The following is a 26,344-nucleotide window of genomic DNA, read 5'->3' on the forward strand; positions in this document are numbered from 1 at the left end:
GTCTTTCAACCTCGGTGTCGTCTATGTAGATTGGAAGAGGGATGGGGGCATTCTTCCTATAGTTTGCAGCTATTTTAACAGTTTTGGCTGTGTTGAGGACCAGCCTATTCTCCCTATACCAACGGCAAATTCTATCAATCTCCTGACAGAAGGCCTGCTCATCATTCTTTTTTTTTTTTGAAAAAAACATTTTATTAAAGTTTTTTTAAGTTTTTCAGATAATACAGACACAAAACATATACAAAACATTGTATATTACAGGTAACTCTCCACTCTGCTCTGTTACTTAGCCCCGCACCTCAACGATCATGCTCCAGTGGCCAGGAGAGCTTTGCCCTTGCACAGTAGCAATTTTTAGTTACCGCACAAGTGCAAAACGCTACTGGTCACAGGAATGTGATAGAGGAGGCAAGTGACACATGGCTGCGTATGCAGCGTTCAGAGAGGAACACAGCGGTGCGGAATGACTGCAAGGGAGGGACAAGAACAACTTAAGGGGCTGGAAGAAGCCCCAGGTAAGTAACTGGCCATTTTCCTTTAACAGTTAAAGTGTCCTTGAGGGCCCGTTTATCTGCAGAGTTTCCCTGTTGGCAAATCGCACAGGGAAACTCTGCCATAGGGAGTAATAGGGCCACCAGCCAAGTCTCTTGCGCTTGTGATTCGGCTGGCATTTCCATCCGAAGTTGTGCGGGAGGCTGCAAATCCCAGAGCCATGCATGGCACGGCTGATGGGATTCATCAGTGTCCCCGCAGACCTGGAAGTGCCGCCGTGCGTTTCGCAGATGCGTGCGGCACAAGTGGAAACAAGCCCTTAAAGTTCTAACTACCCTTCTGCTGATTTGACAATGAAATTAGCAGCTTTTCCTATATACATGGGTGGTCCCAGTGTGGAAAAGAAGATTTCTGAGCCATAGCATGATATTGATAAGCAGGCAGCTAACCCATGCTATGGCCCCAGATATCCCCTCTTACACCACCCATGTATATAGGAAACACGGACCTGGTAGTTTCACTTTCAATCCCCCCCATCCACACTCACTTCTGTCATCAATCAGGGCCGGGGAAAGTAGTTGCAGGACAAGATAATTGTGGGGGGTCAAAAGGTCAAGCATCCTAAAGTTGTGGCTGGCAGGGGCTGAGTTAGAGGCCCCCCTCCTCCATTAGTAGAAGCTAGTGAGACTCTGACATACATAAACACGCTGCAGTTGGCAGCAGGACCAGTACAGGGAGAGGAGGGGAGCGTCTGGCTGGACATGCCTCACAGAGCTGCGTGTTATGTTCCAGCTTCAGCTCATAGGAGAGAGGAGGAGCATGAGAGTCTGGCTGGAAATTCCAGAGTGCCGCTTCCTCTCCGATCTTCAGCTCATACGAGCTGCTGCGTGTGACGTCTCCTGCATTCCCCGCCCCTCCACACAACTGCCGGGAGCTGAGGAGGAGGGCGGAGATAGCGTCCCTGAGTGACAGCGGCTGGCTGCAATGATACAGCCGCCGCTGATCACTAATTAATGCACAGAGCGGGGATAATTTTACCCGGGCGCTTATGGATCTCACCCGGGAGGCCCGCCCAGGTAAACTGCTCTGGGGAGAACACATATATATATATACACACACACACACACACACACACTGCTAAAAAAAATAAATCGGCCCACTTAATGGGCCATATGCATTTACATTTTTCTCCTGGGTTATCTCCTAGGAGATACATTTCCTCTTCACTTTAAAGAGAATCTGTACTGTGAAAATCTTACATAAACGTACCAGCCTGTTTGTTGTCTTTTCCTAGCCCCCTCTGTGACATTTTCACTGTTTCTGCTGCTTTCCTGGTGATAAAATCACTGTTTTATTCATTGTTTTTGTAATCAATGAAGATGGCTGCCAAACAGGAAATACATCATCAGAGCAGGTGCCTGTTTGCAGAAGCTCCTCTGAAATGTGACTAGATTGCTGGAATTTTACTCCCTCGTGCTTCCTTAGCTGCTTGTCTGAGCTCTGCACTGATCTCTCTGCACTCATAGCTGTTTGAAATGCCTCAGCTCCACGAGCCTTGCAGAGACGCTGGCTGTGAGCAGAGACAATCCTGTGACTCGTACACACACAGGAGAGCCTGCAGGGGGCGTGCATAACTTCTCCCTATCACAGCAGAGAGAGTGCATTCCTCTGTCTCGACAAGGCTTGACAAGAAAAGATTAGATCTATTACAGAGAAAGTGCAACTAAAAAAGGCTGCAGTAATCCAGAGCACATTAGAACAGGTGTAGGAACTTATAGGATAGAAGAAATAAGGCTGAAAATGTTGTTACAGAGTCTCTTTAATTAACGTTTCAGCATTTTACATTTGAAAAAGTACCCAAAAGTTGGTGAAAAGGTACTATCACAATTATGTTGAGTATTTCCTTGCTTGCTGGTGACTCAAAAGGCAATTTTATGACAAGGTGTGGACATATAACCTAGGAGAAAACTCTGGAGAAAAAGTGAATTGCATATGGGCCAATTTCTCTCCACTTAAACTACACGATGCATCTCCAAGTCAAGCAGACTTCTGTGAAATCAAACTGTCTGCTTAGGTAGCAATGCTGATTGACAATAGGTGGAAATTATAGGCCATTAGCAAGACTTCCCCAGTAAAGGAGCGGCTATGCTGGTGGCGACCACAGACCACGTCTCAGTTCCTGAGCTTTCTGGCTGATATTTTGGTCACTTGTGAATGCTGGTGGTGCTGTCACTCTAGTGGTAGCATGAGACGGAGTCTACAACCCACACAAGTGGCTCAGGTAGTGCAGCTCATCCAGGATGGCACATCAATAGGAGCTGTGGCAAGAAGGTTTGCTGCATCTGTCAGCGTAGTGTCCAGAGCAAGGAGGCGCTACCAGGAGAGGCACTACATCAAGAGACGTGGAGGAGGACGTAGGAGGGCAACAACCCAGCAGCAGGACCGCTACCTCCACCTATGTGCAAGGAGGAGCACTGCCAGAGCCCTGGAAAATGACCTCCAGCAGGCCACAAATGGGCATGTGTCTGCTCAGTCAGAAACAGACTCCATGAGGGTGGTATGAGGGCCCGACGTCCACAGGTAAGGGTTGAGCTTACAGCCCAACACTGTGCAGGATGTTTGGCATTTGCCATAGAACACCAAGATTGGCAAATCTGCCACTAGCGTCCTGTGCTCTTCACAGATGAAAGCAGGTTCAAACTGAGCACAAGTGCTAGCCAGAGGTAGCCTGACTGCCATTAGGTACCAAGATGAGATTCTTAAACCCCTTGTGAGACAATATGCTGGTGCGGTTAGCCCTGGGCTCCTCCTAATGCAAGATGATGCTAGACCTCATGTGGCCTAAGTGTGTTAGCAGTTCCTGCAAGACGAAGACATTGATGCTATGGACTGCCCAGCACATTCCCCAGACCTGAATCCAATTGAGCACATCTGGAACATCATGGGCTCGATTCACAAAGCGGTGCTAACCCAGTTAAAGACTTTAGGCGTGATAACCATTGCACCACGCTGGTGAAAAGCCAGTTTAGGCGTGATAAGTTTAGATAAGTTTAGAGCGTGCGCAAAGTCCAGCACGCAAAGCAGCGCCATTAAACTCTATGCGAAGTGCACCAGACTTTGCTAGCGCAAAACTTTTGATCAGCTGTGCACTGCGGTGCTAACCCAGTTGGTGCTTAAACTTATCACGCCTAAACTTATCACGCCTAAATGTATCACGCCTAAACGTATCACGCCTAAACTTATCATACCTAAACTTATCACACCTAAACTGAGTTTAGGCTTGATAAAGGGCTTTTCACCAGCGTGCTAACTGTTAGCACCGCTTTGTGAATCAAGCCCCATGTCTTACTCCATTTACCAAGACCACGTTGCACCACGGACTGTACAGGAGTTGGTGGATGCTTTAGACCAGGTCGGGGAGGAGATTCCTCAGGAGACCATCAGCCACTTTATCAGAAGCATGCCAGGATGTCATAAGTAGGTCATACAGGCATGTAGATGCCACACACACTACTGTGTGTGATTCCTCCAAAAATAAAGAGGTCTCTGGATTGGTGGAAAGATCCTTCCCACCTTTTAACAGTGAAGTTATGGAACTATCCATCAGAAACTATTCTGACAACAGATGCCAGTGCTCAGGGATGGGATGGGGGCACATTTGGACAATCTTCCTGCCCAGGTTGCATGGAGTCAAGATTGGATGGCTTTGCCCTCAAACAACAGAGAGATGGAAGCGGTTTGGAGGGCTTTTCAACACTTCACGACTGCTGCAGAACACTCATCTAACTGTGAGAACAGACAACAGTTCAGTAGTGGATTATTTGAATTGGCAAAGAATATGTCACTATGGAGACAAGCGGAATAGAGTCTGTCTTGGTCAGAAGAGATTCTGCAATCTCTGAAAGCAATTCACCTGAAGGTTTCTTTGAATCAAGTGGCAGATTATCTCAGTCGAGAGACTCTTTTACAGGATGAGTGGGCCCTACATTGGGACATTTTTCAGGAGATAGTGCACAGATGGGGTGCACCAGTCATGGACTTATTTGCCACCAAATCATACAAGAAATGTGAGATGTTTTTGTTCTCTTTGCCCCCAGGACAAGCCTACAGTAATAGATGCCTTCTCCATAATCTGGGATCATCTTCTTCTTTATGCCTTTCCACTAAGGATGCTCTTGACCAGAATTCACAGCAAGAGTCAGAAGGAGAGGGCCAGGGTAATTCTAGTGGTTCCCAAGAGACCCTGGTTTTCTCTTCTCAAAAGACTGTCTATACAAGATCAGTGGATTCAGCCGCTTAGGATGGATCTGCTTCAGCAGAGACCAGTTTTTCATCCACAGTTGAGGATGTTGCATCTAGCAGCCTGGAACCTGAGTGGAGAATGCCGAAGAGCAAGGGGTTCTCTGATGGTTTAACCAAGACTTTACTACAGAGTAGATAGCTTTTCACAAGGAGAATTTATGCCAGAGCTTAGAGAGTCTTTAGATTTTGGTGCCAGAAAAATAACTCACCAGTTAATTAAGTTTCTTTGGTCCAGAAGTTTTTACAGGAGGGGTTTCAGAAGGGTTTGAGAACAAACCCTTTAAAAGTCCAAACATCCATCTTAAGTGTTTTTTTTTACAGAAACGTCTTATGGATGATTCCTTTGTTATTCAATTATTTAAAGGATTAGCCAAGATCTGTCCTGTACAGAAAGTGTGAGCTCTTCCCCATGGGATCTGAATACCTTCCTGCAGACAATGACTTCTGCACCACAGAAAGTGTGAGCTCTCCCCCATGGGATCTGAGATCTGTCCTGTACAGAGAGTGTGAGCTCTCCCCCATGGGATCTGAGATCTGTCCTGTACAGAGAGTGTAAGCTCTCCCCCATGGGATCTGAGATCTGTCCTGTACAGAAAGTGTGAGCTCTCCCCCATGGGATCTGAGATCTGTCCTGTACAGAAAGTGTGAGCTCTCCCCCATGGGATCTGAGATCTGTCCTGTACAGAGAGTGTGAGCTCTTCCCCATGGGATCTGAATACCTTCCTGCAGACAATGACTTCTGCACCACAGAAAGTGTGAGCTCTCCCCCATGGGATCTGAGATCTGTCCTGTACAGAGAGTGTGAGCTCTCCCCCATGGGATCTGAGATCTGTCCTGTACAGAGAGTGTAAGCTCTCCCCCATGGGATCTGAGATCTGTCCTGTACAGAAAGTGTGAGCTCTCCCCCATGGGATCTGAGATCTGTCCTGTACAGAGAGTGTGAGCTCTCCCCCATGGGATCTGAGATCTGTCCTGTACAGAAAGTGTGAGCTCTTCCCCATGGGATCTGAATACCTTCCTGCAGACAATGACTTCTGCACCACAGAAAGTGTGAGCTCTCCCCCATGGGATCTGAGATCTGTCCTGTACAGAGAGTGTGAGCTCTCCCCCATGGGATCTGAGATCTGTCCTGTACAGAGAGTGTAAGCTCTCCCCCATGGGATCTGAGATCTGTCCTGTACAGAAAGTGTGAGCTCTCCCCCATGGGATCTGAGATCTGTCCTGTACAGAGAGTGTGAGCTCTCCCCCATGGGATCTGAGATCTGTCCTGTACAGAAAGTGTGAGCTCTTCCCCATGGGATCTGAATACCTTCCTGCAGACAATGACTTTTGCACCGTTTGAGCCTATTCATGAGATTTCAGAAAAAACCTTTAACTTTAAAAAAAAACCACTGTTATTCTGTCCATTTCTGAAATGCAAGCTCTATCTATTAGGGCTCGTTTCCACTATAGCGAATCCGCATGCGGGCACTGCATGCGGATTCGCATACTCAATGTTAGTGGATGGGGCTGTTTCCACGTGGGCGGCGGCGGCGTTTTTCGGTGCAGGAAAAATCTGCACGACAGGGTCGTCAGATTTCGCGTGCGGCAGGAATGCGGGCGAATCGCCGCTAATGCATTCAATAGGGAAATCGCATGCGGCTTTGTCATGCGGATTTCCCCGCGATTTCGCAGGCGATTTCGCATGAAAGGCAATGGAACTTTACACAGGCAGTGACATGGTTAAATTCGCCTGGCTCCTTGCCATGCAAAATCGCATGCGAAATCGCGGGTAAATCCGCATGGGGAAACGCAGCCGCATGCAATTTCTTCAGCGGTGGAATCCAGGCGATTCCGCACCGCTACAGTGGAAACGAGCCCTTAATGAGCCATACTGTATCATATCAGAAGATCGTGTTACATTAAGACTGAATCCTTTTTTTTCTACCTAAGGTAGAGTGACCAGATTTTTGTAGGCTCAACCTGGGACGGGGGGAATCGGGGGGGGGGGGGGGGGGGGGCGCGCGGAGTGCGCCGCGGCAAAAAATAGGGGGTGCGGCGCGCACAGCGCGCCGCGCCGAACAATGTGGTGTCTGCAGCGCGCGTGAAAAATGGGCGTGGCCATGACATTCTATGGGCGGAGCTAACGTAATGATGCAACAGCGAGGCATAAGAAAGCAGTGTTTACGCCGTGATGTGGTCAAACGTGGATTCACATCATAGGTGTGCAGAAATTGTGTGATGCTATTTAATAGTATGCCATAACCCCAAAGCAGCAAACACAGCCAACTATGACCATTAAATAATAAATGCAGCAACAGTTACCCCAGACACCACAAAATAAACACAATGGGCAACATTTCAGCACAAAATAAACGCATTGCGGGCAACATTTCAGCACAAAATAAACGCATTGCGGGCAACATGTCAGCATAAAATAAACGCAATGGGGGCAAACATGTCAGTACAAAATAAACGCAATGGGGGCAAACATGTCAGTACAAAATAAACGCACTGCGGGCAAACATGTCAGTACAAAATAAACTCACTGCGGGCAAGCATGTCAGTACAAGATAAACTCACTGCGGGCAAACATGTCAGTACAAGATAAACGCACTGCGGGCAAACATGTCAGTACAAGATAAACGCACTGCGGGCAAACATGTCAGTACAAGATAAACGCACTGCGGGCAAACATGTCAGTACAAGATAAACGCATTGCGGGCAAACATGACAGTACAAAATGAACACAATGTGGGCAAACACTTCACCTGCAAGAAAAAGCATTTACTCACCTGGCAGAAGACGTCCCCTCACGCAGCCGGCCTCTGGTGTGTGCAGCTCCCCCTGGCCTGGATGATCTTCAATCTCCAGCTCAGCCTCTCACAGGCAGAGCAGGGCTACGGCAAGATGGCGTCCGGAGGCGGAGCCCTGTACTGCAGACACAAATAGTCTCCAGTACAGGGCTCCACCTCCAGACGCCATCTTCCCGTAGCTCTGCTCTGCCTGTGCCTGCCGGAGGAGGACAATGCAGGCTGGAGCGGGGCTGCGGGGAATGAACTAGCGCAGCGTCTAGTAGACGCTGCGGCTAGTTCATTGTACGGTGGCCAGAGTCCCGAGGCCGGGACGTCCCGCTGCTAAAAGCAGGACGTTTCCCGGGACCTCATGCAGCCTGGGACAGCGCCCCCCGAAGGCGGGACGCGTCCCGGGTAAAGCGGGACGTATGGTCACCGTACCTAAGGTCTCCTCGGCTTTCCATAGATCCCAGGAAATGTATTTACCATCCTTTTGTGATAATCCTTCTAATGCTAAAGATGAAACACTTCATTGTCTAGATGTCAGAAGGTGTTTATTACAGTATTTACAAACTACATCAGTTTGGAGAAAGTCAGAGACTCTCTTAGTTCTATTTGCTGGTCCAAACAGAGGAATGCGAGCTTACAAATCTGCTGTTGCGAGATGGTTAAAACAAGCAATCGTCCTGGCTTATGAATTACAGAACTGGACTCCTCCTTCAGTCAGAGCTCATTCAACCATTTTGGGGATAATTTGACCATGCCTTGTAAGGGTTTTTTCGCCTTCCTCTGGATCAACAGGGATATGTGAGGGAGCAGGCTGGTGTTGTACTTTATACTGGTTGAACTCGATGGACGTATGTCTTTTTTCAACCAAAATAACTATGTAACTATGTAACCAGGGCAGTTGCTACTTCTTGGACAGAGAGGGCTGGAACCTCTATCAGCAGATATGCAGGGCAGCGACCTGGTCTTGCTCCAACACATTTGCCAGACATTGCAAGTAAAATCTTTCTGCTAGTTTGGATTTAGTGTTTGGTAAAAGAGTCCCTAGCTTGTTCCTATATCTTGTCTATCACTCAGGGTGCTGTCTGTAGATGATCAGGGAAAGACAAAGTTACTTACCGAAACCGTCTTTTCCGGGAATCGTAAGGACAGCACCTGGTGCTACCCACCCTTGGTTTTTTTTGTAATAATCAATAAGCTTAAGCATCATTGTGGTGTCTTCTCTTTTTTGACTGAAGTGAGTGTGTTGTATCCACCTTCTATCTGCTCTCTGTCAATCTTTTATGCAAATTGTGCAGATCCTGTCCAGTGGAGTGTGAGAGGACTTCTCTCAGGGTGCTGTCCTTACGATTCCCGGAAAAGACGTTATCGGTAAGTAACTTTGTCTTTTTGTGTTCTCTTTATTGAGCAGTGTACAGCTATCTCATAATTTTCTTTTTACCCCTGGTTCACTTTAATAACATGGAGGATGTGCAATGACTGCAGCAGACTGAACAAGCTGCCAGCAAACATGGGGTCATAGTTATGGAGGAATTCAATTATGCAGATATAAACTGTGATATTGAAACAACTCGCAAATCTTCACTGTACTTTTTCTTGAGAATGACTGAACCTACTGGGGCGTACAGGGTGGTTGGACCCACCACATGAATCCTTTCACCGTGGTTGCCCTTCCACAACCTAGGTGTGTGAGTACTGTGCCATCTTTTTATTTCCCTCTTCTCTACAATTGTGTTGACTTACTGCAGTATCGGGAGCTCCTGATTTTTTTCTTTTCCTGGAAGTTCTGCAGGTTTCCCAGTGTTCAGCCTATGCTTTGTAGTAGTTCCTATATGGTTACAGTCTCTTCTTCTAGGATTCTTCTTCTGGAATTAAGCTTGGCCTTCAATACCATCTGTCCCCACATACTCATTTCACTGAGCTGGACATCCATGCCACTCTGTGTATTGATCATGGGCTTACTCAGGTCCCAAGTTATTAAGCTGGGGACATCTCCTGTAGACCAAGAATTACAAGGCTGCGTCTTCTAGTGGTCCTGTTCTCTTTATACAAATAACTGTATTTCCGCAGCAAACTCTCAAAATCATCAAATTTGCAGATGACACCACCATTGTTGGCCTTGTAAATAAGGATAATGAGCAGGACTACCATCGGGAGGTTAATAGAATTCACCACTGGTGTACAGAGAACAGGCTGGTCCTAAACACAACCAAAATTATTGAGATGGTCATTGACTTCAGAAAGCATGCTATTAACCCACCTCTGATCTATACGGGCTGCACTGCAGTCGAAAGAGTATCCAGTGCCTGCCTCCTGGGCACAACCAGGGCTGTGGAGTCGGAGTCGTGGAGTCGGAGTCGTGGAGTCGGGCAATTTTGGGTGCCTGGAGTCGGAGTCGGGAAAAAATGCACCGACTCCGACTCCGACTCCTAATGAATTTGTAACTGTAATTAAAATAGAAAATATGATAAAATGTTCTATTTCTCAGATAATAGTCATTAAAAATAATGTATATATACAGTATATATACAGTAATAGCTGTGCTTAGTCCACAAAAATGAAATAAACCAATTAAAATTAGTTACTTGTGCTGCTTCAATAAAGCAGTCCCCGTATTTTTAAGGTCAGATATACATATCTGATTGTGACTGTATATAGGATGTGTACACAGGAATCTCTTATATATACTAAATAACATCTATGCTGTAAAAATAAAGCCTGATGTGTAGCTGTGTCACTAATAGAGATGGTCAACGAGATGGAAATAATTCTGCATTGATGCTAATTTATGCAAATGTATGCACTCCCTTTGCTGATGAAATCAAATTATTTGATATGTTGTTAACCTCCCTGGCGGTTTATTTATTTTGCCAGGGAGGCTGCGGGAGGGTTTTTTTTAAATTAAAAAAAAAATATTTCATGCAGCCAACTGAAAGTTGGCTGCATGAAAGCCCACTAGAGGGCGCTCCGGAAGCGTACTTTCGATCGCCTCCGGCAATCGAAAGTAACAAGATAGGCCGCAATGAGCGGCCTATCTTGTTTCGCTTTCCTCGTCGCCATGGCGACGAGCGGAGTGACGTCATGGACGTCAGTCGACGTCCTGACGTCAGAGCCGCCCGATCCAGCCCCTAGCGCCGGCCGGAACTGTTTGTTCCGGCTGCGCTGGGCTCGGGCGGCTGGGGGGACCCTCTTTCGCCGCTGCACGCGGCGGATCGCCGCGGAGCGGCGGCGATCGGGCAGCACACGCGGCTGGCAAAGTGCCGGCTGCGTGTGCTGCTTTTTACAGAATTGGAATCGGCCCAGCAGGGCCTGAGCGGCGACCTCCGGCGGCATACCCCGAGCTCAGCTCGGGATTACCGCCAAGGAGGTTAAAATTTGGTTTGGTGACTACAAATTAAAGGGTAACTGAGACGGATGAAAAGTAAAGTTTTATACATACCTGGGGCTTATTCCAGCCCCCTTCAGGCTAATTAGTCCCTCACTGTCCTCCACCACCCGGATCTTCTGCTATGAGTCCTGGTAATTCAGCCAGTCAGCGCTGTCCGGCCGCATGCCGCTCCCACAGCCATGAACATTCTGCACCTGCGCAATAGTGCTGCACAGGTGTAGTATGCTCCTGGCAGCGGAGTGTGTGCATGCGCACTACGCCCGACTGGCTCAAGTACCTGGACTCATAGCAGAAGATCCAGGTGGTGGAGGAGGACAACGAGGGACTGATTATCCTGAAGGCGGCTGGAGAAAGCCCCAAGTATGTATAAAACTTTAATTTCATCTGTCTCAGGTTTACTTTGTTACATAGTAGTACTATACTCTACATATGCACTCCCCACAGAGCTGCAGGGAATCCACTGAGAATGCTGTGCACATTGAACACAGAGGTGTTGTCTGTTTACAATCTCCTCCTTCCCCTGCAGAGTACCTGCACATCATTCTTACATGTACCCACACTTACATTGCCTAGGGCCTGATAGATGTTCTTTGTTCCGGTTTGTACCTTTTACAAGTACTCTTACCAAGGACTAGTTTTAGTCTAAAGGGAATAAATATAGTAGTCTACATATCCTTCTCACTTCAGTTGTCTTGTAAAATTCCTAAGCGTTGGCAGTTAAGAGACAAATTTCATGTTACATACTTTTAATCAACAAAATTGTAATATGCAAATTAGAGGAGTCGGAGTCGAGGAGTCGGAGTCGGTGGAATCCTAAACTGAGGAGTCGGAGTCGGTGGATTTTTGGACCGACTCCACAGCCCTGGGCACAACCATATCGGACGACCTGAGTCAGAAGGCCAGCACCATCTCAACCCAGAAGAAGGCCCAGCGAAGACTATCCTTACTTCAGCAACGAAGTTTGGCATTGCCCAGGAGCTTCTTAGGTCCTTCTACTCCGCCACCATCAAATCTGTCCTCTATTCATCCATCCCAGTCTGGCACATTGACTCCTCCACCAGAGACAGAACTTCAGTGTGTCAACAGATCCGCAGAGAGGATAATTGGGACCCCCCCCCCAATTAGACCTCATTCACAACACAAGACTGCGCTCCAGAGCAAAGAGGATTGCCAACGATCCCTCACACGGCGGCCATAGCTTCTTTAGTCGGCTCCCATCAGGCTGGAGATTCCGGACCATCTCTACCAGCACTTCAAAAACTTTTTTCTCCCCTTTGCTGTAAAACTCATGAACTCTCTCCATGTCCCCTCCCCCTGCAGTCATCCTCCCTCCTTTTCCCTTTAGGCTGCAGCTACTGTTGTAGCACCCTGTGCTGTTGATACTGATAAATGTTATTGTTAATCTGCTGCAGCTGTAACCTGTTGACAATCTGTGTTGTCTTACCTCCTACTTCTGCCCTGCTTTTTGCCAAAACCAACCTAGTTGTGCTTTGGTGAATAAAACTGATTCTAACTTCCTCTTATGTCTTCCCTACCCCTGAGAATCTGAGCTGTAATGAGAAGCAGCCTCCTCTCTTGTTGTTTTCTATTATTCCTCTATGTATGTATATATGTATATTTATCAGAATCAGCTTTATTCGCCAAGTACGACAGATGCCGCACCTGGAATTAATTTTGGACACATGGCAATTGGCATAGTGCATGGTAGTGCAAATTAGTAACATCAACATGGTACAGATAGTAGCTAAGAAACGACGATGACCACCTTTAACTAGAATGTAGTGCCAATATGATAACAACAACATGGAATAGATAATAGATACAAAAACAGCAATAACAACAATTTAACTACAACACGGTTCATAGTGCAGATAGACGAGCTATTTGTAAAATAGACAAACATTCTGTAAAATAATCTGGCAGGGGCCTGCCTGTAGGCATGTTTTCATCTGCTGGGCAGCTATGGAAGATTAGCCAGTGCCCTTTGGGAGAGAGCTTGAGTTGAGTAGGAGGACCGCCTGAGGGAAGAAGGTATTTCTGTGCCTGGCGGTTTTGGTGAGAATGGTCCTATAGCGGCGGCCTAGCGGGAGGTTGTCGAAGAAGTAACAGCCAGGGTGGGAGGGGTCCTGAGTAATCCTGTTGGCCCTGGACCTCATTCTAGATCAGTGGAGGAGGTCCAGGGGGGGCAGGGGTGACCCGATGATCCTCTCAGCAGCACTGATTACCCTCTGTAGTTTACGTCTGTCCTTTGCATTTGCCCCAGAGTACCAGACAATGATGGAGGAGCAAAGGACAGACTCGATAGTGGCAGTGTAGAAACTAGTCATTAGCTCCCGTGGCATTCCAAACTTTCTGAGCTGCATGAGGAAGAACAGCCTTTGCTGGGCTTTCTTTTGAGTTACGGTATTTTCACCCTACTTCAAGCTGTCAGTGATGGTGGTGCCCAAAAACCGAGTGCTGTGTACCCTCGAGACCTCAGTACCATCAATGTAAACCGGACTAGGAGACGGAGCGCTCCTTCTGAAGTCAACAATCAGTTCCACAGTTTTTGCTGTATTTAGTACGAGATTGTAATCCTTGCACCACCTGTGGATCTGCTCAACCTCCATGCGATATTCATGTTCCCCGTCCTCGCCAATGAGCTCCAGGATGGTGGTGTCATCCGCAAACTTAATGACCCTGACAGAGTCGGCGGATGATGCCTGCATTCTCTCTGCATTAGTCTGTGCAGTATTTATTGTACAGCAGAAGCTGTAAGCACTTTATAGATCAGTAATATTATTATTCATGGGTGCTTATAGTCAAACCTTGTCATTTCAGTTTAGCCTGGAGAAGGAGAAGGATCCGGTCGTCTTTGTCATCTCTACAACTGGAACTGGGGATCCTCCTGAAACTGCAGTCAAATTTGTAAGAAGAATTCAGAACAAAGATTTGCCAAATGATTATTTAGCCCATCTGAGATATGGATTATTGGGTATGTATCCAATACAGTCTTTATCAATAGAAATGGTATGTGAGGCACCAGATAAGAAGCAAACAGCTTGTTATTGAAAGAGAGTAATATATACAACTGATGTCATGTACTGGCCGTAATGCAGCAAGCAACAGATCTCATATAAGCAGAATGATACAGTACAAAAATGGCACCAGAATCTGGTCAGACACAGCGCATTGGGCCATAAGCCAGGAGTCCATGCCCATGATGTCAGAAAACAAACAGAGGCCTCTTGCCAAAGTCCTAGGAAGGGTGCAGTCTTTATGGAACTAACAGGTGTTGCATCATCTGAGCTCCAGTACTGCAGAAGACCATTGTGGTGGGTGCCCCCTCCCTTCCCTCTCACAAAAGTGCATCCCGAAGCTTGTTTATCCCCATCCCCTGTCAGGCTAATTATGATACGGTCATATAAACTATAACCGGAAGTATAAATATCAAAAGCTAAGACCTCCTACGAAAAAATAATAGGGGAGGAGTCTTACAATATCATATGCCCGACCCTGAATTCAATAGCGAGATTTCTCAATACATTGGTACAAGAAGTGAAAAATCAAGACAACTATTTAATCAAAATAATTTAATATAATTAAATATAAGAATATATCAGAATAATTGCAAATTGAGTTCCTGGATTACATAAAACTCACAAGATACTTCTTGTTATGAGCTGATTACACAATTCCACAGTAAAGTCAACTACAAGACGGTAATCGATCAGACCATAAAACACGAGCAGTACGATTGCAAGATAGGATATATTTACTTCTGCAACTACCTAATTATAATGCACCATCTATCTAGAAGACATGAGAACAATATGGAAGAAATGTACCTTGTCTAAAACTCTGATCTATCTAACCACGAGAATACTTCTATGTTACTTTACGGCAAGGCTTTGCTGTGAACACTTCCATAAAGCAAACCTTAGTGGAAAACAAAGAAGGAATATGAAAATTGAACTGTGCGGTTAAGAAACTTTCATCAATCAGTCCTTATTTACCCATTAAATATAGCTTGGATATCATCATAAATATATGATGATAAATAAAAATCCAGGAAAAATAAACCCAATGTGAACGCCTGTTGTTTCCAGTTTGCAATGCTGGAAAAGTTAGTGCTTTAGTCAGCTAGTCTAGAGGGTTTATTGGACAAAGAAACTAGATTGTGGTGGGACGTTACTAGTATGAAACATTGCTTAAATAAGGGTATTATCCCCAGAGGATTAAGAATAAACAAAGTACCCACCACTGTTTATTCTGATGAGTTTGTCCTAGAGTGGAAGATGATCCTAACTGATTGTTCTATGAAATATATGAGACTAATAGTGCTTTATAAGGAAAAGAAATTGGTAGATATTAAGGCGGAGACTGACATTGAGAGTTATAAGACACTTCAATTGTATGATGAACTCAATGAAGAAAAACATTGCTAATCTCGAAGGCTTGATCATGAACAATAAGCGGGTTACGTTTTTGAGAGATACCAATGATTTTCACAAAAACCTGGTGTACGAATGGGGCAGGTGGGAGACAATCTATGGAACCCCTAAATCAATACTCAGGAGAAATATACATAAGAAAAGAGTTAGCTTTTGTTCTACTGATAGCTCTGGTTCCCTATCAGAGGGATCAACTGTGTCAGTAGAGGAGAGTGTGCAGTCAGTCCTCTCTGGCACCCCAGTGGCGGGGGACCAGTGAGGACAGGCGTCAATGAAATCACCAAACAGCCCAGGTTACTACCAACTTCCCAGGAAGAAAGGCGGGTCCAACAAGAGAAAGAAGAAAAAAAGAAAAGGACTAGAAGAGCGAGTACAAAACACAGGAAAGTAGTCTCTAGAGTATCTTCCTTCCTCGAATGTGGTCAACCCTTCTAGTGTTGACCTAACCGAGGAACAAATTTCTTTGTTGTCGAGAGGTCTCTCCTTTGCGCCTTCCTCCCATTTTGACGTTTTTAACCATCCTGGTGGTATGGACGAGCTCAGCTCGTCCATCACCGCCGGAGGCTGCCGCTCAGGCCCTGCTGGGCCGATTTTAGTGAAATAAAAAGCAGCACACGCAGCCGGCACTTTGCCAGCCGCTTGTGCTACCTGATCGCCGCCGCAGTGCGGCGATCCGTTGCGTGCAGTGGCGAAAGAGGGTCTTCCCAGCCGCCGGAGCCCAGCGCAGCCGGAACAAGTAGTTCTGGCCAGCGCTAAGGGCTGGATCGGAGGCGGCTGACGTCAGGACGTCGGCTGACGTCCATGACGTCACTCCGCTCGTCGCCATGGCGACGAGGCAAGCAAAACAAGGAAGGCTGCTCATTGCAGCCTTCCTTGTTAATTCTGATCGCCGGAGGCGATCGGAATTACGCTTCAGGAGCGCCCTCTAGTGGGCTTTCATGCAGCCAACTTTCAGTTGGCTGCATGAAATAGTTTTTTTTTAATTTAAAAAAAACCCTCCCGCAGCCGCCCTGGCGATCTTAATAGAACGCCAGGGTGGTTAAGGCCCCCTGCACACTGCATGTGATTCCGATTCCGATTTTGGTTCCGATTTTTAATCGTTACTGCATGCTGCGTTATTTCCTCCATTTTTCTGTGAATTGCATTCGGGGAAAATAGGAATTGCAAATTAGAATCGCAAATCAGATTTGCAGTGTGCAGGGAGCCTAAGACATTATTGGATGTTAATCGATTTGTGAGAAATCTTATGATTAAAAAACATTTTTTGAACATTGTGGGTCAGGAGGAAGACACACAGGAGAATACTGCAGCGGCCCCTGAATGCAGTGTGATACTTCCCCTACAGGATGGATATTCAATTTTAACTTTACATCAGTTATCATTGACAGGCCAGAATGGCATTTCGGTTCAAGATATAAAACCAGTACAGATCAGAAACCCAGTATTTTATCCCCTTCAGGCTAGAACTAAAGCAGATCTTTTCCAAGAACAGGTTGAAAAAGAATTACTAAAAATCAATATGGTCCGTAGAGCCCCCTCAGATTTGACTAGGGGTGAAAGGGAGGTGTTGACATCTCTTGGAGTGAACACCTCTATAGTCATTCATAACGCGGATAAGGTTGCCCTTAAAGGGATACTTAAGTCAAACAAAAAAAAAAAAAGAGTTTTATTCACCTAGGCCTTCCAATAGCCCCCTGCAGCTGTCCGGTGCCCTCGCCGTCTCCCTCCGATCCTCCTGGCCCTGCCGGCAGCCACTTACTGCTTCGGTGACAGGAGCTGACAAGCTGGGGACGCGAGTGATTCTTCGCATTCCCAGACACATTAGCACCCTCTATGCTGCTATATGGTATATGATATATGCTATAGCAGCATAGATGGCGCTATTCTGGCCAGGAATACGAAGAATCACTCGCGTCCCCAGCCTGTCAGCTCCTGTCACCGAAACAGGAAGTGGCTGCCGGCGGGGCCAGGAGGATCGGAGGGAGGCGGCGAGGGCACCGGACAGCTGCAGGGGGCTATTGGAAGCCCCAGGTGAGTAAAACTCATTTTTTTTGTTTGACTTAAGTGTCCCTTTAATGCAGCAGATTATGAGCAGGAGGCTCTCAGACAGCTGCAGGACTTAAACACTTACCGTCCTCTTTCATCTGATCCGACGGCTGGTTTCTCCCAGAGATTAAATGTCCTCCTAAATCAGGGTCTTAACATGAATGCTTTGACTAAGAGAATGAGAGACTTTCTTATGGTAAAGAAACCAGTGGTACCCATATTCCACCACCTGCCGAAGATTCACAAGCCTGACTTTCCCCCTAGGGGTCGACCCATAGTGGCCGGCATTGGATCCATGGGAGAACGCCTTGGCGAATGGGTGGACTTCCACCTACAGCCTTTGGTGGCACATCTTCCAGTATATCTACGTGATAGAAAACATTTACTAGCTAGTCTTCGGCAGGTGGAATGGACAGGGGACCGCACCTGGGTCACACTAGATGTAGTTTCTCTTTACTCTTCAATACCACATGGTAGGGCACTGGAAGCTCTGAATTACCACTTAGATCATTACTCATCTTATCCCTCTCCCTTGAGGTCCTTTCTTTCCATGGCTTTTACATTTCCTTTGAAACATAATTATTTGATGTTTAATGGCATGTTTTATCTCTAGGAATGTGGAGCTTCGATGGGAGCCAGGTTCTCCCCACCCCTTGCCACCTTCTACATGGGATGGTGGGAGGAGCTCCACATTCTTGGAGCTGTTAATCCATATTTCTCCTGTATCTTTTGGTACGGGAGGTTTATAGATGACCTGCTCATGGTTTGGAGAGGACCTACAGGGGATTTTGGAGATTTCCTTTCTTTTATTAATCATAATAATTTGAATTTGAGTTTCACCATGAATGGTGAAACACATAGTATAGATCAGTGATGGCTAACCTTTCAGAGGCCGAGTGCCCAAACTGCGACCTAACATCGACTTATTTATCAGTGCCAATGGGGGGATGTTGTGATGGGCGTGACCATGACATTGTATGGGCGGAGCTAACGTAATGATGTAACAGCAAGGCATAAGAAAGCAGTGTTTCCGCCATGATGTGGTGAAACGAGGATTCGCATCATGAGTGTGCAGAAACTGTGTGATGCTATTTAATAGTATACCGTAACCTCAAAGCAGCAAATATAGCCAACTATGACCATTAAATAATAAATGCAGCAACAGTTACTCCAGACACCAGAAAAGAAATGCAATGTGGGCAACATTTCAGCAGAAAATAAACGCAGTGGGCCTCATTTCACCAGAAAATGAACACAGTGGGCAGCATTTCAGCAGAAAATAACGCAATGTGGGCCACATTTCACCAGAAAATGAACACAGTGGGCCTCATTTCACCAGAAAATAACGCAATGTGGGCCTCATTTCACCAGAAAATAAACATAGTGGGCAGCATTTCACCAGAAAATAACGCAGTGGGCAACATTTCACCAGAAAATAAACGCAGTGGGCAACATTTCACCAGAAAATAAACACAGTGGGCAACATTTCACCAGAAATTAACGCAATGTGGGAAACATTTCACCAGAAAATAACGCAATGTGGGAAACATTTCACCAGAAAATAACGCAATGTGGGAAACATTTCACCAGAAAATAACGCAATGTGGGAAACATTTCACCAGAAAATAAACACAGTGGGCATCATTTCACCAGAAATTAACGCAATGTGGGAAACATTTCACCAGAAAATAACGCAATGTGGGCAACATTTCACCAGAAAATAAACGCAGTGGGAAACATTTCACCAGAAAATAACGCAATGTGGGAAACATTTCACCAGAAAATAACGCAATGTGGGAAACATTTCACCAGAAAATAACGCAATGTGGGAAACATTTCACCAGAAAATAACGCAATGTGGGAAACATTTTAGCAGAAAATAACACAGTGGGCCACATTTCACCGGCATAAAAAGGAATTTACTCACCTGACAGAAGTCTTTTCCTCCGGCCGGCCTCTGGCGCGCAGCTCCCCCGGACGATCCTCCTGCAGTCTCCCGCGCTGACAGACAGAGAGCAGGGCTACGGCAAGATGGCGCCTGAAGCCCTGTACTGGAGAGACAAATAGTCTCCAGTACAGGGCTTTGGGCGCCATCTTCTCGTAGCCCTGCTCTTCCTCCCGGGAGTCTGCAGGGCTGCAGGCTATGAACTGGCGTGGCATCTAGCAGACGCTGCGGGCAGTTCATAGCGCAGCAGCATTGGCGTGCCAGCAGATTTGGCTAAATAATCGGCTAAATAATCTATACCAGCGTTGGCGAACCTATGGCACGCGTGCCAGACCCGGCACGCGTGCAATAGGTTCGCCAACGCTGGTATAGATTATTTAGATGTAACCCTTATTGGCTCGACTGAAACAGGGAATATTGAGACGCGCACCTTTAGAAAATCATGTGCGGGTAATTCAGTACTCACAGCCTCCAGTTGCCACCCTAATCATACCATTAAGACTATTCTGGTGGGTGAAATGATTCGAGCTAAACGTAATTGCTTTGATCCTCCTTATCTAAACACCGAATTAGAAACTGTTGAATCCAAATTAAGTGAAAGGTGGTGTGACGGTTCTGAGACCCCAGGGCCACAGTGTATAGTGGCAGATTAAACAAAACCCGACTGGCGGGGCATTTATTGGGCACACAGTTAACATGAAAAGTTCACAATATTACGATATAATCCACAAGGGAGTGTCACAGAGTCCCCGAAACAAGGAGTCCAAATTCCCAGCTTCACAGGCAAAACGACACCAGTCCTAAAGTCCCAGTATCTCCACAAATAGCAGAAGTGCAAAAGGTGCAAAACATCCCAGCAGTCCCGATTGGTGCAGTTCTCACCAGTCACCACATCCAGTACCCATTGGACAAGTCTACAACACCAGCTGAACAAGGTATACAACAGTTCACAGTCCAGGGCCCCAGGACCCTCCGGGTTACAGCAAGTCCTCTCCGGTTTCTGGCCGCATGGGAGATCCTCCTGGCTCACCACAGATCCCTGAGCTGCTCTCCCTTCCGCAGACAACACACAACTGCCTTCCATGAGGTACAAGCATGACACCAGCTCTCCTCTGAGGTGCCTAGCTGTCTGCCTCCTGCTGAGCACCAGCCACCAAGCAGCCTAGATAGTGAATGGCTTTATGCTGATAAGGTGTATCTCTGATGTCTCCAGAGCTTGGGGGAAGGTGAGCTTTCTATGGGACATTAAATACAGTACTGTGCATTAAGCTGGCCATACACTAGGCCGATTCCCCACCGATCGACAGCAGATTCGATCACTGGGATCGAATCTGCTGTCACATCGTTCCCGCTACACGCCGAATTTCGATCTATTTCGTCCGATCCCGTCGATCGCTCCGTGCAGAAAATTACCGTCGATCGCCCACGAGGTAGGAAGCGCGTCGCTAGCGGCGTTCGAGTGCCCAACGACCGACACAATAGAGCGGCAATACATTACCTGCTCCGCCAGCGTGACTACCCCCGGTCACCGCTGCTCCGTCTCCGCTCTGGTCTGGTCTCCGGGTCCGGCATGCTTCACTTCCTCCTGCCCGGCAGGAAGTTTAAACAGTAGAGGGCGCTCTACTGTTTAAACTTCCTGCCGGGCAGGAAGAAGTGAAGCATGCCGGACCTGGAGACCAGAGCGGAGATGGAGCAGCGGTGGCCGGGGGCAGTCACGCAATGTATGCGGGGGGGGGGGGGAAGGGGGAGCGGCGGCAGCACCACCACCACCACCACAGATTGTGAATGGTTTCAGGCTGAAATCGGTTCACAATCTGTTTTCAGTAAAGGTAGCCATACGATCCCTCTCTGATCAGATTCGATCAGAGGGGGATCTATCTGTTGGTCGAATCTGATGGCAAATCGACCAGTGTATGACTACCTTTAGAGTTTGCAGTCCTAATTCAATCACCCTTTGTCACAGGTGGTATAAAAGATGGCAATTGAACAGAGCGCAAAGCATAGTTCAACGTAGGTACAGAGTGGAGTTATTAAGAGACTCCGTTAGAAAACCACAAAGTATTGACAAGATCCCCTTTGTAACTACAGTACTTATAGTCTGGAATATAATGAAGTGATATCGGTAATCAAGAAATGCTTGCCGATATTATACTTAGATCCAAAGTTGAATGACATCCTGAAAGATGGTTGCTCTTTCTCCTCATGGAGAAGCAATACCCTTGGTTCAATATTGTATCCTAGTATGTATAAGCCGTACTCTGTCCCACATCCTAGAACCTGGCTATCGACCACTAGTACATATTGGTGTGGTTACTCCACATGTAGATACTGCACACTTCTTCAACCAAGTCAGGAAGTTTTCTCCTTTACAAAACGGAAGACATTTCCAATTTCTGGCTTTGTGAATTGTGCAACTACTAATGTTATCTATCCTGTTTTTTGCACACAGTGTGCAGCGCAATACGTTGGTTGTACCACACGACCTCTCAGAGAGAGAATTTCTGAGCACTACAGGGGAGCATCAAGGGAAAACTTTGGGGGCTCAAAGGTTTGTAAACATTGTGCAACTTGTCATAATGGAAATTTAGAGTCCTTTAGATTTCAAAGAGTAGAGAAGGTCAATGAATTGGAGGGGGGGGGGTGACAATCAGGAATATCCTCAAGCGTGAGACATTCTGGATTTGGCAACTTGGGACTGCGTTTCCCGAGGGGCTAAACTCAAGGTAGGATGTCAATTTGTTCTATGATTTGTGATTTGGTCTCGCGTTTGGATTTTCCACCTCCCCACCCTTAGCTACTGCAGGATTTTGTGCATTATCCATACAATTTTGCAAAAATTGTTTGTGGACTTAATTTGTTCTTAACAGGGCAATATTTGTATGTTTTATATATTCAAGTTTGTATTTTAAACAGTGTCTCTTTAAATGGTTCCCTATTGGTACTTATGTGCTAATGGGGACCGCCCATGTTGGGCAGCTTCATGTTTGTATAAATTGTGGCTGCTGTGAGAGCACTTTTAGCTATGACTAAGGAGCGATTGGGAGGCTCCGATATGCGTGAGCGACCTTTGCTATGTCCAGCATGATTGCACTTTTATTCTACTGCTTGAGCGGATCCTCTCTTCTTCAATACAGTTAGTGCTTTAGGGTATAATGATAGGATATATGAAATAAATGAATATCCAAGCCAATAACTTACTAGCATCAATATCATTGAAATGTTATATTTACCAGTTATGTGTAGTATGGGATCCTGCCGGGCCTATAGTATCTCTCCTATCTCCCTCTTCCTGGGTGGTGATGGTGTGCCTTTCTTGTGATGACTGGGCCTCCTAATTAATCCCTCATTTCTATCTGAAATCTGGCCCCAGGGATTAACCTCTATCCAATCGGTAATTGATGAGTGTACTTTTCAGGTTAAATTATCATGAGGTCATTTAAATATTAAGAATGAATATTAATTAGTTAACCATAATCCCTAGGCATGCAATGTTCACCACCAGCTGGCATCATCACCTTATATATCGTTTTCTGACATGTCATTATCGTGGTAACTTCCAGTAGATGGTGCTATCGTATTATGATTTCATGATTTAATATGTTCAAAATCAGAGGTGATCTCTGCCCTTCTCAATTTGGTCTTGCACAGGGAATGTTGACTTTTCCTTTTGGATGGAACAATGGTTGATATACAAATGTTAGTCTTGTATATACATTGACTATTTAATACTGGTCGTGTACTAGGCTTTGGTAAATGTAGCTATGTTTATCCTTGTCTAGTCTTAACTATTGGGTTAAAAATTCAGTTTTACAAACAAGTTGGGTCTTTGGTCAACAGAGAAAAAAAACAGGTCTTATATCTAAATGTAGTATTAAAGGGATACTGTAGGGGGGTTGGGGGAAAATGAGTTGAATTTACCCGGGGCTTCTAATGGTCCCCCACAGACATCCTGTGCCTGCGCAGCCACTCCCCAATGCTCCGGCCCCGCCTTCGGTTCACTTCTGGAATTTCAGAATTTAAATTCAGAAAACCACTGCGCCTGCGTTGCCGTGTCCTCGCTCCCGCTGATTTCACCAGGAGCGTACTGCACAGGCCCAGTATGGTCTGTACCTGCACCGTGCGCTCCTGGGGACATCAGCGGGAGCGAGGACACGGCAACGCAGGCGCAGTGGTTTTCTGACTTTAAATTCTGAAATTCCAGAAGTGAACCGAAGGCGGGGCCGGAGCATCGGGGAGTGGCTGCACGGGAACAGGATGTCTGTGGGGGACCATTACAAGCCCTGGGTAACTTCAACTAATTTCCCCCCGACCCCCCCCCCCCCCCCCTTACAGTATCCCTTTAAGGGTACGTTAAGGGTATATTTTGTATTCTATCTATTTAACTACCTGTATATAAAGGGATATGAAATATTTATTATACCTCTACCTATATGACATTCTTATATATTATTCCAAAAAATATTCCTAATAAGATGATTCATATAGGAATGTCACTGTATCTTTAATCAGCCTGCACATTCCAAGTTGTTTCTAAACTCAGTAAACACTTGGATTGTAAGATTTGTGTGAAGCCTACAGGCTGCTTCAAGGCTACGTGCTGCGGAAACTGAACCTTACAGGAGAAAAATCAACTTTCTGCATTTCACTGACTTAGACTGATTCAGCATTATATTTTACAAGAAAGCAAAATAAAATACCTATTATTTATAGCCAAATGATAATCATGCATGCATTATATTTAATCAGAACATACTTATTAATAACTATGTTCCAAAACCTTGCGCTCCTATCCTGGGGATGACCGGCTATTGTGGAAACTCCTTTGACTCGGTGCACTGTGCAGCTCCAATGGAAATTGGCAAAAGGGAAACGTTCTAAAAAAGATGAAGCGCTCTATAGTGCATTATCCAAAGGGTAGTTTATTCGCAAATAAAAATTCTACTTACAGGATGTAGAATGACAACTCGCTTCTCAGCGGTATGCTCCACCGCTACACACATCGGCAGGAAGGCGACAACGCGCTGTGGCCGGTAGCGCGTTCTCCGGTGTCCGGGCGAGCCGTCCCGCTGTGGGCGTGGTGGTGGGTTAGCGTCATTACGCGTTTCGGCGCTCTGCGCCTTCGTCAGATGACGCCCATACGCACAGCACGCTAGTTTTATCCATCCCAGCCGCCGTGGTCATGGCTGCATGGGAGGATCAAACCGATTGAAAATTACAACTTTATTGAAAAAATGAACATTTTCTGTATGTACAGGCGAAGATCGGCACGCCAGGGTTACTACTGGCTAGACACTCATGTGGTACCAAGAATTGGCTCATGCTAACATGTTAACATGGCCAAAGCATATTGTCCCTGGAGGGAATAATAATCGCAGGATAGCTAAAAAGTTTATTTGCACCATATAAGGCAGTAAATAATTTATAAAAAACGCCAAGGATTAAAAAATCAATAAGGATTAAAAACCAGCCTAAAATGTGAGGATATAAACTAAATGATAAAAAGGGGGAACCAAGAGAAATGTGCGAACACTCTTTGTTATCCAGCACGATATGATGTAAAATTGTTTTAATGACACCCTATATCCACGCTAGTATTATCTCATCATATCGTGCTGGATAACAAAGAAGAAGTAAGTTCCTGCCCGCTGCCAGCCACCCATAATTCTAAATTCCAGATGGGGGAGCGAGGAAAGAGACATCCCCCCCCCCTTCTCCGCTGCTGTGCCTGCTACTCCCCCTTCACTGCAGTGCTACCCCTCCTGTTGCTGGGGACACCTATGGACCTGGCTACCTAAATTGGGACACGTATAGACCTGGCTACCTATTCTGGGGACCCCTACAGACCTAGCTACTTGTACTGGGGACACCTATAGACCTGGCTACCTTTTCTGGGGACCTGGCTACCTATTGTGGGGACACCTACAGACCTAGCTACTTATACTGGGGACACCTATAGACCTGACTACCTATTCTTGGGACCTGGCTACCTATTCTGGGGACACCTATAGACCTAGCTACTTATACTGGGGACACCTATAAACCTTGCTACCTATTCTGGGGACACCTATGGACCTGGCAACCTATACTGGGAACACCTATAGACCTGGTTACTTCCACTGATGATACCTATAGACCTGGTTACCTATACTGGGGGCACCTATTTTGGGGGAACTGCTGCCAGATTAACTGTATTTTTGGGGAACAGCTTTCAGATTATGTGTATGTTTGGGGAACCGCTGCTGCCAGATTGTCTATTTTGGTGGAATCACTGCCATATTATCTGTATTTTGGAGGAACCTCTGCCAAATTAATGTATTTTTGGTGAAATGCTGTCAGATTACATGTATTTTTGGGGGATACACTACGGCAGAGCTCAAACTTCCCTTGCAGATCTTTTACACTTGTTGCTAAGGTCATGTATATTTGGCCCCACCCATAACCACGTTCACATTCTGTTGCATGGTCACCCCCATTTTTCGGCGTGAGCCCCGCCTGCCAGCCATTGAGCCACCCAAAAAAATCTGAAGCTGGAGCCTCGACTGGTGTGAAGAAACGTTCCGTTCCCCATTGCCCCAATGCAACAGCCTTTTTTTGTCCGGTTCCGTTTTGCTGGGCAGAACGGGCTGAAAAATTAGGGCCTGCATCATTTTTTTTGGTCCAGGGAACGGAACGTACGGAACGTATCCGTACTAACGGACGCATGTGAACAGTCCAATAGGGTAACATTAGTGTGGATAGTGTGGCCAGTATGCAAATACCTCCACCCCCTACTGTGGCCAGTATAGGCCCGCCAAGTGTGGCCAGTATGCAAATACCTCCACCCCCTACTGTGGCCAGTATAGGCCCCCCAAGTGTGGCCAGTATGCAAATACCTCCTTCCCTACTGTGGCCAGCCATATCGATATGTATGGTTTGGAGGGTTGAAACAAACCTTATTATCCCTCTTAATTACAATTTA

At 46.2% G+C, this 26,344-nt stretch overlaps 2 protein-coding genes across 2 annotated transcripts in view; one reads left to right on the forward strand and one right to left on the reverse strand.

Annotated features, from left to right (window-relative positions):
* Positions 1-26,344, reverse strand: part of LOC137519291 (leucine-rich repeat-containing protein 14-like) — a 137,651-nt gene that overhangs the window by 92,506 nt on the left and 18,801 nt on the right. The window lies entirely within an intron of this gene.
* MTRR (5-methyltetrahydrofolate-homocysteine methyltransferase reductase) overlaps positions 1-26,344 on the forward strand; it is a 361,300-nt gene that overhangs the window by 70,374 nt on the left and 264,582 nt on the right. Inside the window, exon 3 of the mRNA XM_068238238.1 lies at positions 13,783-13,936. Within this exon, the coding sequence (XP_068094339.1) occupies positions 13,783-13,936 (154 nt within the window). The remainder of the gene's footprint in view (positions 1-13,782; positions 13,937-26,344) is intronic.

This window comes from Hyperolius riggenbachi, chromosome 5, assembly GCF_040937935.1.
Source record: "Hyperolius riggenbachi isolate aHypRig1 chromosome 5, aHypRig1.pri, whole genome shotgun sequence".
Classification (NCBI taxonomy): domain Eukaryota; kingdom Metazoa; phylum Chordata; class Amphibia; order Anura; family Hyperoliidae; genus Hyperolius; species Hyperolius riggenbachi.